The sequence below is a fragment of the Sus scrofa genome, chromosome 16, assembly GCF_054392235.1.
Source record: "Sus scrofa isolate SSC_HxYL_T2T_F1_AM1 chromosome 16, Sscrofa_HxYL_maternal_Yorkshire_Landrace_v2.0, whole genome shotgun sequence".
NCBI lineage: Eukaryota > Metazoa > Chordata > Mammalia > Artiodactyla > Suidae > Sus > Sus scrofa.
The window spans coordinates 91,286,259-91,299,096 of record NC_139398.1 but is presented as its reverse complement, the minus strand read 5'-3'; the positions used below and the strand labels follow the sequence as shown (position 1 = coordinate 91,299,096).

At 64.1% G+C, this 12,838-nt stretch overlaps 1 protein-coding gene across 10 annotated transcripts in view; it reads right to left on the bottom strand.

The window, feature by feature from the left end:
- The window catches only part of LPCAT1 (lysophosphatidylcholine acyltransferase 1), a 39,456-nt gene that overhangs the window by 6,886 nt on the left and 19,732 nt on the right, over nucleotides 1–12,838 (bottom strand). For 6 of the 10 annotated variants that reach the window (XM_003134168.6, XM_085001709.1, XM_021076661.2 and 3 more), the window contains 8 exons: nucleotides 12,436–12,650; nucleotides 8,906–9,018; nucleotides 7,893–7,953; nucleotides 7,571–7,629; nucleotides 5,807–5,841; nucleotides 4,875–4,929; nucleotides 3,225–3,307; nucleotides 157–282 (listed from right to left, as the gene is read on the bottom strand). In XM_003134168.6, the coding sequence (XP_003134216.1) occupies nucleotides 157–282; nucleotides 3,225–3,307; nucleotides 4,875–4,929; nucleotides 5,807–5,841; nucleotides 7,571–7,629; nucleotides 7,893–7,953; nucleotides 8,906–9,018; nucleotides 12,436–12,650 (747 nt within the window). Of the gene's footprint in view, nucleotides 1–156; nucleotides 283–3,224; nucleotides 3,308–4,874; nucleotides 4,930–5,806; nucleotides 5,842–7,570; nucleotides 7,630–7,892; nucleotides 7,954–8,905; nucleotides 9,019–12,411; nucleotides 12,651–12,838 lie in introns of all 10 variants that reach the window. The other 4 variants (XM_005672624.4, XM_021076663.2, XM_085001705.1 and 1 more) reach the window with 1 other exon arrangement.

The window sequence follows — 12,838 nt, the reverse complement described above, 5'->3', positions numbered from 1 at the left end:
TGCCCGGCGGGGGGAGACCCCATGAGGGCCTGGTGGAAGGGTCCGCTGGTACAATGCCTCTCCCCTCCGCCCAGCACGACACCTGCCTGCGCCCAGGGCCCAGCCTGGAGGGAACTGCGTCTCCCCCGAGCGTCCAGGGGAAGGGCCAGGACTCACCCCAGGCCCCTCACCAGCCGCGCAAACTCCAGCAGGCAGGTGTCCGCGGGGAGACGGAGCTGGCCTTCCGCCAGGGCCAGCTGGCAGTCCTCAAAAGTGTAGTCGGTCACGGAGATGCCCAGGGCCCTGCAAGAGAGGAGGGCGCGGGTCAGCTGCCCCACGGCCCCTCGCAGCAGCGGACCCAGGGGGATGCCCGGGGCGAGGGGCGGCCGGGGCGTCAGGCAGAGGCCCTGCCCGGAGTGTCCCTCGAGCTCGCTCCAGGGCCACCGTGACGGCAGAAATCCCCACAGCCCGGCCCACTGCCGCCCCACATCCCACCTCTGGGCCCGCAAGCCATCCACGCTGGGGGCTGGTCTGTCCGCCAAAATGCGGGCATGTTCGTAAGGAGACGCCGCCCGCCGTGGGGCCCGCGTCACCTGTCTGCGTCGTCAGCAGCTCCCGCTTAGGAGTCAAGGCTTTGACCGTGACGCCCAGCAAAACCCACGCTCGTTAAACACTAAGAGAAATGATGAGGACAAGGCGGTGTCCAGGGTGGAGGCGAAAGCCACGCAGAAGGGGCAGCTTCCCAAGAGCAGGAACCACCCCTCGAGACGCGGGGGGTGGGGGGAGGGGAGCCCTGGTGCCCTCAGGGCTGGGCCCCTGCCAGCACGCGGCCGCGAGGGGGAGCCCACAGCCGCAAGGAACCAGGTCCACAGCTGACCAGAGCGCCCCGGCTCGCGGGGGGCCGGCCGCCAGCTCTCGGGCCGGACATCCAGCCGCCTCCCCCACCCCCCGCCCCCTCCAGCCGGCGGCTTCCACAGCGCCAGCGCCAGGCCCAGGAGAAGGGCACGGCCTCCCGTGGGGGAACCCGGCCGGGCTGGACGCAGGAACGTGCTGAGAACACGGGCAGAAACCCGCTTCCAAACTCCGGGGCTAAAGATGCTGCAACGGGAGGCGGGGGTGGTTTCCCTGAGCTGCTCACGCCGGTGAGTGGCAGAGCAGCCAATGTCCGGAGGGAGCAGGAGCGGCCGGGCAGCCCCCTCCCACCCTTGCCGGAGGGGCCTCCTGTCTGTGTCTCTGAGAAGGCGGGTCCGGTGGCGCTGAGCAGGGCCCGGAGGGGGAGGAGCGGCCGTGCGCAGGAGATGTGAACCCCGGACCCTCACTCTCACCCTGGTCTCCCCCGGCCCGGGACCTGTGCGGCGAGTCCCCCTGTGAACCCCCAAGCACAGCCCCCAACCCAAGAGCCTCTAATAGGAGCCACGGGGCGGCCCTGCTCTGCACACAGGGGTGCACCCGAGGGCGGCGTTTAAAGACCACCCTGGGCGCTAAACGTAAAGGCCGGAGAGCTGACCCCGAATTTCAATGACTGGGAACCCGGGGCATCCCAGCCTGGCAGTCAGCCGGGTACCACGGTGGCCTCTGCCCCAGGAAACCAGCAGGCTTCGGGTGCCTTAAAGGTGACACAGCCCCGTCCATCCCCTTCATTCAGCTCCGCGCGTCTCTGCAGGGAGCCGGGCCGTGCCGTCAGCAGGTCAGAGCCCAGCCACCCGACTGCATCAGAGCCCATGGGAAAGAGACCCTCCTGACGCACGGGGGAGACGCGTTGTGCGCAGAAAACTGCCCCGTCACCGCAGGGCTCCTCTCATCTCCATGTACAGTCGGCTCTTCGCACCCTCGCTTCCTTGACCCGGGGACCATTTCACAGAAGGGACCGGAGCGCCCGGGATTCTGGTCTCCGGGGGTCCTGGAACTGCCCCGTGGGTGCCCTGTCGCCATGGCAACGCTGCCCGCAGTCAGGGAGCCGGGAAAAGGCTGCCTTCGGCCTAAGCGCTCAGGACAGGCCACGAGGGGACAGGGGCAGACGTGCACCAGGAGGCTCAGACCATCCCACAGGGGGCCCAGCCCCTCCAGGCACACTCCTGGGTGGCACCAAGGACCAGAGAGGTGACGACCCACCCCCACGTTTCTGGAATTCAAGGGGCGCCCAACGGGTCACCCGACCTTTTCCCCTGAACAGACTGTGATGTCCTGAGGGTGTCCTCAGGGCGTTTACAACTTTACTTGGATATGAACTAAAAAAACCTGCCCCTACCCTGTCACCCGTGATGCGTGGGTATTTATCATGAGGTTGCTCAAGGGTGTTGTGTGCGCCCCGACTTCCCAAAAGCTGAGCGTCAAGTGCCTCCCAGATCCTGGCTGCTCAGTGTCCTGTGCGATTCGGAGAAGGGAGACGGAGTCCCGAGTGGGGAGCACGAGGGGGGTGTGCTGCGGGGACTCCCCCCGCCTAACCCTCCGGGGGCTTGTGGGCAGACGGAACACCTGGCTAAGTCAGGCCGGGCGCTGAGGTTAAACGCAGGATCTTGCTTGGTGTTGTGGAGAAGCAGGAAAGCGGGGCAGGCTGTGTGTGCAGAGAGGGAACGGAGCTTCCGCGGGAAGCTGTCATGCCAGTGCAGCAGCCCCCGCCAGCCCCCTGCAGCTGCGTGCACCCCCCGCCCCCGCCACGGTGACGCCGTCCAAGCACCCCTCCTGGGCCCCGCCTGGGGGTGGTGGAGGATGGGCGCGGAGGGGTGAAGGCGGCCGGGGTGGGGTGGGGTGCTGAGGCTGCCGCGACCTGGAACGAGCCGTGAGTGTGTGAAGAGGGAGGTGAGGGTATGTCTAGCTGCACGCATGCTGTCACGTAAGCGACACGGGCTCCCTGTGGCACAAACACCACGATCAGCAGGACGGAATTAAGGACCACGGCGGCCCACGCAGGTCGACGGCAGGCGCTGAGGATGCGCCAGCCCAGAGCCTACAGTGTGTGCAGACCTGCTGCCCAGCTCCCTGGGGTGCCAGGGGGCACAGCCCCGGCAGGGACCGGTGCCAACAGGGCCGCTTGCCATTCGTAGACTTAAATGGCAATTAGCCCTCTTCCAAATGCTGAACAAGCTGGAAGGTCCTCTAACAAAATGAGGAGACAGAGCGTGCAGCCAGGCACACTGGCCGGTGCTCGGCCCGTCTCTCTGCCACGTGGCTCCTTCCAGCAGCACCGCAGCATTGGGGACAAGAAGCTCGGGAAGCCAGGGGCACCGGGAAGGGCGCTCACTCACTGTGCCATCACCCGCCGCACGTTGCTGGCGTACAGGGCGGGGTCCTTCTTCTCCTCCTCCGACGGGTGGTACACAGGCAGGAACTGCACACAGAGAAGCCATGTCACCTGCGCGAGCACCACAGGCGCGGCCCCACCATCGCCCCTGCGGTGACCACTGTGAGCCCCGGTCAAGGTGTCTCAGCCCCTTCCATTTGAACCGTCGTTGGAGTTGTCACCCGGGCTCATACGTGCACACATGTGACAGCCCACGACCCGCCCCCGAGCCAGAGCACCGCGCTCACAACTTTACGCGGGGGCTTAGTCTTGAGACGCGAAACAGTCACGCGTGCGCGTCCGTCGGAGAGGCCACGTCCGTGCTGTGGATGTCACGTTACTCCACGCAGACGGCTGCTGTCAGCTCTTGGCATCTATGCCACACGCAGGTCACAGGGACACGGTCCCGGGAATGTGTGTCTGTGCGCCTGGCAGTGTTTTCAGCAAGTCCCACCCTCCCGGCGAGCCCCCCTCACAGAAAATGCAAAAGACCCGCCACTCGGGCCTCGCCCTTCCAGCCAGACGTTCACGACCCCAAACCCCGTCGATCCTCTGCTTAACTCCAGCCTCTTCCTACCGCCGCCTTGAAAAACAAGGCAAACGGCGCCAGTCCCCACGTTAGCGCCGGCATCTTGCGGGGGTGACACGAGGAGAGCACCAAGAGGGGTGTCATCAAGCCACGCAGCTTCTTCCACCCTTCCAGTTGGAAACCAGGTCGGAAATAGAGGCTCGCCCTCCCGGCCCCCAGCAGACGAGCCACCTGAGATCTCCCCGGGCTCACGCCTGCCACTCTCGGGCTGGGCCACGGCCCTTTCAGCGCAGGGCTTCATAATTAGGTGGCTTATGTTCTGCGGAAGGGCAAAACCTGGCCGGGAGCCGGGCTCATTCCTCAATTCAGTTTCCCTCTGCAGGATTTACTGGAAGGTGGCAAATGAAATGCTTTAAGTTGCCTAAAACTCATCTTTCCTTGTCAGGTGTGGGGAGGCAGGCTGCCTCCCTCGTTTAGAAAATAAACTCCGTGGCTCTGGAGTTAAACTGATGGGGCTGCAGGACCGGGAGCACACTTATTTGAGCAGAGAGGGTGGGCGCTGTGACTCAGGAGATGGGCTGGAAGCTGGGAGGCCGTCTGCCTGGTCTGACCATCTCCTGATGGCAAGCAGAAGATGCCAGTATGATACACGCAGCCGTGTGATCCAGCAGCGCGGGACCAGGTCCAGTCCAGGCCGAAGGGTCATTCAGCGTCTGGGTGCAGCCTTATACTCCCTCAAGCTATGCTCGCCGTAATAAAAGAATGATGGGCTTAGCTTCCCGTTGATTTAAAAAAGTCCTATACGAGTGGATAGAGTCACACGAGACACAGTCTGATGGAGGCAAAACCATTGGGAAGCAGCAGAAAGAGTGGGCAGGAAGCGAGATGACACAGGACTTTGTGCGGATTCCAGGATGACGTCGTACACACGCGACATCACACCCAGAGACGCACGTAGCCCCGCGTCCGTGTAACACGCTTGCACAGACGCCAGGAGAACAGCGCGCAGCACGAGCTGGGGACCCACACGTGACACCCTCACAACACGGACAACGCGACGTCGCATCTGTGTGAGCTCAAACCAACCTCAATTTCCACTTGATTGTGAAACTGACACAGCGTGAGCCACAGGATCTTCAACCTTAAAAACGAACAGATGTACAGCACTGGTTAAAGATTCGCAGCTCCTTTCAGTTCAAGGACTTCCAGCTCTGGGGTGAAGAGCCCAGATCCCGCTCCCCAGCAGAGGGCACTACTGAGCAGGTACTTCGCCTCCGGGAGGGACCTGCTGGATCTGAGCCTGGAAACGGCAAAGCAGGACGAGGCTGCTTTCCTCACCAGCTTATGGAACACCCGCCTGGCTGGCCCGAAAGCCACCGCTCCATGTGTCCTCCAGCTCAGGAAACCTCGTTTCCCGGAGACCTGTCCCCGCAGTGCAGACTGGACAGGCCCCGCGTCATGCTGTGCCCACGCCTGGCCTCAATGCTCTGTAGGGCCCCCACTGCCACCACGTCCCTGCCAAGCCCAGGCCACCGGGACCCCGAAGGACCCCCTTCCCAGGCCTTCTGCAGCTTCCACCTGGCTCCTCGCCCCCCGCCCTCACCCGCCAGCCCGGCAACGTCACCCCTGCCACGCGGACACGCCGGGGCCCTGGGGGGGTGGCTCTGCGTGGCCTCACACCCACCCCCCGCCTCCAAGCACCAGCTCCCACGTGTGCCCTGCAGCCGAGCCAGAGGCGGGCCCCCCTCCTTGCCCAGGGTCGGCGGTGTGACACTGGCCCTGAGCCGGCAGACACGGGCAGGGAGAGGAGTGGTGTTACCTCCCTGCTGCGGCTAAAGACAATCCACCTGAGGCCCGGACTCCCCGGGGGGGAAAGGCCGGCGCGCGGGGCTGACCCCAGCTGTGGTCCTGCAGCAGCGGCCGCGCCCCGGCCCGTTTGCTGCAGTCGGCGCGGCCGACACGGCGGGGCCGCACCCTCCCAGAGGACAGGACGTCAAGGGGCACGGGGTCCGACTTACGCTCCGGGTCCTTGCCAGGTCCACGTGATGGTGTCCTGGGGGCGACAAAGGGGCCAAGAGTCCGCTGGATGCCCCCCCCCCCACGCAGGGCCCCCGGAGATGCTGTGTTCCTGCCGTCCACGTCCCCTCCAGGGAGAAGGGGCAGCTCACGGCTCCCGGGTCCCCCAGACACGCTCCCCTCTCCTCCCACAGCTCCGAGGTCAGCAATTCCAGTGTCCCCCCTTAGAGTCCAGTCCCGCCCCTCTCCCTCCTGCAGGTGCCTGGGACAACTGCAGTCCGCACTCGGACCCCTCGGCGCATCCTTGCTCCCAGACGCGCCCTCGGCCTTGTCCCGCCTGTCCCCACGGGCGGTGAGGCTGTGCAGGCGCCTCCTTCCGACCTCACACCCCTGTGTCCGCAAAGGTCCGTGTGTGGACTCTGGGTCAGAGACAGGCTCCGGGGGCCAGTCCAGTCCTGGGCGGGGGCGGCAGGACAAAGAGCTGCGGGGCTGTGTCTCCCCTGCCCATGCGTGACCAGAGCCCCATGGGGGCACTGCAGACACGCCCCAGCCTCAGCCCCGCTCCAGCCACCTAGCTGAGGACACGTCCCAGGGTGACACAGGTCCTGCTTCTATTGAGAAACGGGTCCCCGGCCAGGGCGCCCTTCTCCTGCAGGCCTGACACCTACCCGCACCCCTCCTGGCTCCTGGAAACCCACCTGCCAGCGGGCCTCTGGCACGCAGCCCCCGGCACAGCCACCTGTCCATGCCGCCAGAGGACATGTGACACAAACTGTGGGCATGGGCAGGAGCCCGGTTTCCCTGACAACTGGGTGACACGCTCCCAGAAGAGTCTGGGGCCCTGCTTTGCACATCAGTGGAGGAACTTACAGGGGCACAAAGTCACTGTGCCCCCCTGGACCCCTCGGGCCTGGCCCGGAAGTGGGCGGGCCCAAAGCCCCTTATGCCCACGATGTCGCAGCAATCTTGCCATGACTGTACCAGCAACTCCAGACCCCGGGCCGTGACCGGGCGTTTCTCACAGGCCAACATCAGGATGTGGCGGGCGGGGGGCTCCGTGTGAACGCGTCGGCCTCGGGGCGCCACCGAGGGATGCTCACACACCTGCACCCAGGCAGGGCTGGACCCGAGCCCGTGGGCCTCCCTCGGCCGAGGCCAGGCACCCTTCAAGGTGGAAGACGCCCACCGGAGGGGATCACAGACACGGCGGCCCGGTCACAGCCCCACGGGGCCCAGAGCCTTCCGAGGCCCCGTCCAGGCCCCACTGCCTGTGAGCCGAGCGTCAGCCCACATGCGCTCCTGCACACGGGTGGGGTCAAGGGAGGTGGGGGGGTAACCCCCCACCCCCCGCTGCCTCCATCCTTTGAGACGTAGAAAGATGCTTGGCTCTAAAATGCCCAGGAGGAGTTGCCGCCAAGCACAGCGGGTTAAGGCTCTGCCGTTGTCTCTGCAGTGGCTCGGGTGGCAGCTGCAGCTTGGATTTGAAAACCTCCCTGTGCCATGGGCGTGGCCGAAAAAAGTCACCGATTTAAAAAAAAATGGGCTGGAGTGTGACCTGGGCAGCGAGAGGCTGAGGACACAGTGGGGGGGGGGGGTGTCTCAGGTCAACACGTCAGGATCAAGGAAGGGCCACCCTTGGGACCCATGAAAGCAGGACTAAGGAACGTTCTGGAACACGGGGTTGTTGGAGACCGGTGCACGGGCGCCCAGTGGGGCTGTGACTCCTGGGTCACTGGCCTGGACACCACGCCCAGGAGCGCACTCACCAGCGAGTTCGGGTACCGCAGAACCACGGGCTGCACGGGCACTCCCGGGATAAAGGCGCCTGGGAAGGAAGGTCACTGTCTCACTTCCGCGGCCGCGAGTCCGCTGCCCGCGCTGCGGGGGTGGCTCTCAGGGTAGAGTGGGCTCCGCCAGGCCTTCCTGGTCACTGTCATTCGGTGCGGGAAGGTCCCCTCAACCTGTGCCAGCCACGGCCGCTCCAGGGTGGCAGCAAACGGAGGAGAGCGTCTCCCGGCGGGGGCCCTGGGCAGGGAGGGCGGGTCTCCCCGACTTTCTCGAGAAGAAATCACTGAGGAAAGTACATACCAGGCTTGAAGGTGATGAGGCAGGTCCTGTTGGTACACGTGCCTTCTGGAAAAATCATTATCTTAAAGTGAAAAGAAAAAAAAAGATCAGCATCAAAGGGACGCGGTGCCGCGCTCCCGGGCGCAGCTCCACCCCATTCAGCTGAGGGACTTCCGATGCATGTGGCAGCAGTCATTAATTTCCTAACTTCTGGTTTGACTAAGTTCTGGAAGCAACACGGGGACACCGATAGCAGGTGCCTTTTGGACTTGGGGACAGGTGGCCGTGGCGCCTGCCCCACAAGCATGGAGTGGCGGTTACCCACTCTCGTGCGAGCAGCCGCCTGGGGACCCCGGAAGCCGCAGCTCCCCACCCCCCGAGGGCAGCCCACCCGCTGGCCTGGGTACCACAACCAGGGCTTCAGTGCTTTCTGAGCAGCCAGAACCCAGGGAGTCCTGTGGGATGTCCAGCTTCTCAATGTTGGCTCCATCGAACGGAGAAAAGATTCAGCCTGGGTCAGACGCACCACAGCTGACACGGGCCGGGGCCCCAGCGTCACAGCCCGCGACAGCCTTCCTGAGGTCCCGAGGGAGCTGGACACGAGCTGGGCAAGCAAGCTCAGCCTAGGACTTTCAGGAGCGGGTGGTGCAGCCTGCAGACTCACACGATTCTTTTGCTTCCCCCTTTGCTATTTAGGGCTGCACCCAGGGCACATGGAAGTTCCCAGCTAGGGGTCGAATTGGAGCTGCAGCTGCCAGCCTATGCCACAGCCACCGAAATGCCAGATCTGAGCCACATCTGTGACCTACATCACAGCTCAGGGCAACACTGGATCCTTCACCCACCGAGCAAGGCCAGGGATCGAACCCGCATCCTCATGGAGACTAGCGGGGTTTGCTGTTGCTGAGCCACAGTGTGAATTCCTGTTGCTGAGTCACAGTGTGAATTCCTGGTCCTCGTGTTTCTTTTCCCTTCCCATCCCGGAATTCACGTCATTTGGAATAATCTGCTCGAGACGCAGGCGGGGCGCGTACCTGAGGCCACCTCCCGCCAGCCTGCGCCCGTCTCTTGATCTCCTCCACCGTCTTCCTTCGGGAATCCTGGTCGGACCGGGACACGAACACTGGCCGGATGTACTTTATCAGCGCTGGAAGAGAGGGGGTGCACTCGTTTGGGGAAGGGCCGATGGGGGGTTGCCATGGTGCCCGGTGGGAGGTCGGCCCCACAGGTGCCCCGAGGGCTGTGCCACAGGGAGAACTGCGGGCGCCGCCAGGGTAAGATGACGTTGCACGGCACGGGGTGGCCCTGATCGGTGGCTGGCATCCTTGTAAGGACGGCAGGAGAGCTGGCCACGTGATGACAGAGGCGAGGACAGAGGGATGTGGCCGCAGCCACAGGGGCCGCGAAGGAGAGCCGGGACCACGGAGCACGGGGGGGCCGGGGTGGACCCTCCTGCCGACACCTTGATTTGGGGCTCCTGGCCCCCGGGACGGTGAGAAAATACACGATTCTACTGTTTTCAGCTGCCTGGTCTGCGGTGCTTTGTCACAGCCGCCCCAGGACACTCAGAGCCCACTCTCAGCATGGCACACACAGCCCTCCCGCAGCAGCGGCGGTCAGGGCCGGGGCAGCGACGACCAGCACGCCTGTCCTCCGAACACGGATTTAAAGGTGGGAAGACACTTCTTGGGAAACCGAGCCAAAGGCAGGCAGAGACCTCGGCAGCCAGTCACCCCCCGGCCCGTGAGGCTGTGTCCCCACCGCTCTGCCTGGGGCCACTCCTCCCTGGGCCCGAGACGAGCTTCCAGCTTCTTTGCTGAGCATTTTTGCTACTTGTGAGGAGTCGTACTTCACGACTTTTATTTCCTGGAGGTTTTCCAAAGAGCAAAGAGAAAACACATTAAAAACGAATAAAATTCTATCTAGTTGAGTCCACGGCAGTGGTAAAATCTGCGTGGATCTCGGATAGGCTTGCCTGTGTCTCCAAACACTGTGCTTTTTCACCAAATTGCAAATCTTTCATCCTTCCTCAGTGATCACTCCTAATGCTGCTGAAACGACCACGGGGAGGGAGGGAGGTTTGGTGGAATCGCCCAGAAGGACCAGGCGACAGAGAACGAAGTCTCTCGGGCTCCTGGCGGCGGCTTCACCCCGGGTGTATGTTGCCACCCTCTCCCCAGCCCCCTGAGGGTGCGGAGGAAGGAAGCTGCACCCCTGGCAGGGGGTGGGTTTCCCGCTCAGAGCTGGAAGCTTCCCTCCTCTGTCTACATGGCAAGGAGAGGCAAGCTGGTGGGGAGGCTTTCAGGGTTCCTGGACGCACTGGAGGCCAAAGGCGGGGAAAGCGAGGGCTCTCTGCAGGCGGGACGAGGCGGCGCCCAGGCGGCACGTCTCTGGGGAACCCCGCCCGATTCCCGCCTTGGGGAACCCCACGCTTGTGAGGACAGACAGGAAGCTCGGCCTCTGCCCCTCGAGCTGTGAGCGCAGCAAGAGCCCGACGCCTGCTCTGCTGAGCGGCCGCTTGGCGGCCCTGTTGTCGAGCCATTTGAAGCCATTTGTAAACACACAGGGGTCTGTACAAAAAACCGGAAGAGCTAGGTGATGCAAAAATGGAACCAGTTACCCAGCTGGTCACTCGCCGGCACCTCCAAACCTCAACATGAAAATCCCCTGAATATTTTCAACATTTGTCTCCTCTCAAAGCCGGGGCTTTCCAAGGACCCAAAAGGGTCACGATTTATGGACACCAGGGACCACAGGGGAGGGCTGGGCCCACCGGGGGGCTCCGTCCTCGGGTCAGGGTTCCACAGCAGGCGGCCCGGGCTCGCGGACAGCAGGGAGCACGTCCGCCTCTGCCCAGCGTGACCCACGGGTTCCAACACCCCTCTGCTTTAGAAGGTGGAGAGGCTGGGGTGGGCGGCACGGCAGGGCCCAAAGGGCGCCCACCACGGCCGGCTGAAGGGTGCCCACTAGGGCTGGCCGCTGGGCCCTGGATGGCATTTTCACCTGCAGAGCGAGCGGGCCCAGGACTCTTACCGACCCCACAGCAAAGGCGCAGGGGGCCCTGCTGGACCCCAGGTGTGTCCACATCCTAAGCCAGGACCTTATTTGAAATACAGGGTCTTCCCAGATGGATTCACTTAAGGATTTAGAAGATGAGCTCGCCCTGAACTGTCCAGTGACACGTGTCCTTACAAGACACAGCAAAGAGACAGACATGCATCCAAGGACAGGTGTCCTTACAAAAGATGCAGAGGAGAGATGGGCACGCGTGGAGGAAGCCACATGGGGATGGAGGCAGAGACGGAGGAGACGCGGCCAGGAGCCCAGGACCCCCGGGGCCGTGGCAGCCGGAGGAGCAGGCGGCACCCTCCCCGGGAGCCCCCAGAGGGAGGGTGGCCCTGGGACGCCCCGGTGGCGGACCCTGTGCGGTGAGAGGGTGATTTCCTGTGGTTTCACGCCCCCGGCGTTGGTGATCTGACATGTGGCCCCGGGACACACAGACACCGGGTTTATGGCACAGTAACTAAGGCACCGGGACAGGTAGGAGCTCTTCCCAACTTCCAGAACCTCTGTGTGATGGACCAAGCAGTGCATTGCTGCAGGGGGTTTGAAAAAGCACTTCCACACCTTCTGGTTGAGGGCACTCGGGTGCTAATAAAAATACACCCCCCAAAAGCATCACACAAGAAATCACAAAGAAGCAGGGACGCAAGGCCACGTGTCTGCTTCATACGGGTGCCCGTGACAGGTGTGGACACGGGCTGTGCGGCCACAGTGACCTGCACCAACAGTGGGGGTTTCACTCCCAGCAGGATGGAGGGGCACTCACTCCCAGGGTGGGGGGGTTTCACTCCCAGCAGGATGGGGGGCCACTCACTCCCAGGATGGGGGGGCACTCACTCCCAGGATGGGGGGCCGCTCACTCCCAGGGTGGGGGGATCAGTCACTCCCAGCAGGATGGGGGGGCACTCACTCCCAGGATGGGGGGCCACTCACTCTCAGGGTGGGGGGTCACTCCCAGCAGGATGGGGGGGCACTCACTCCCAGGGTGGGGGGGTCACTCCCAGCAGGATGGGGGGGCACTCACTCTCAGGGTGGGGGGGTTTCACTCCCAGCAGGATGGGGGGGCACTCACTCCCAGGATGGGGGGGTCAGTCACTCCCAGCAGGATGGGGGGGTCACACTCAGTAGGATGGGGGGGCCACTCTCAGTAGGATGGGGGGCCACTCACTCCCAGGATGGGGGGCACTCACTCCCAGGGTGGGGGGGTTTCACTCCCAGCAGGATGGGGGGGCACTCACTCCCAGGATGGGGGGCCGCTCACTCCCAGGATGGGGGGGGTCACTCCCAGCAGGATGGGTGGCACTCACTTCCCCAGGGTGGGGGGGGTTTCACTCCCAGCAGGATGGGGGGGCACTCACTCCCAGGAAGGGGGGCACTCACTCCCAGGATGGGGGGCCGCTCACTCCCAGGGTGGGGGGATCAGTCACTCCCAGCAGGATGGGGGGGGTCACACTCAGTAGGATCGGGGGGCACTCACTCCCAGCAGGATGGGGGCACTCACTTCCCCATATCGGGATGTCTCTGCTCTCCGCCTTCATCACGATGGAGGACATGGTCATGGTGACAGGGATGGCGTCGAAGTAGGAGGAGTGCGGCGCCAGCGTGAGGATGGTGGCCTCAGCGGGCGGGGCCTGCCGCCCCTTCACGGCCACTCGGTGGAAGCCGCCGGCGAACCACATGGCACGCATGATGGCCTTGAGCAGCAAGTCCACGACCCTGCGACAGAAGCGCGGCCGTCAGACCGGGGCCCGGAGGGCACACAGCCACCCCAGCCCCATCACGGGCAACACAGCCCCCGGGATGCCGGTCCCCTGGGGCACAGCCCAGGCCAACCAGCCCTGCCACCGCTATCAGTGAGACAAGGAGGGACGGGCCAGGGGCTGGGCATTCTTTCCTCCGACTGT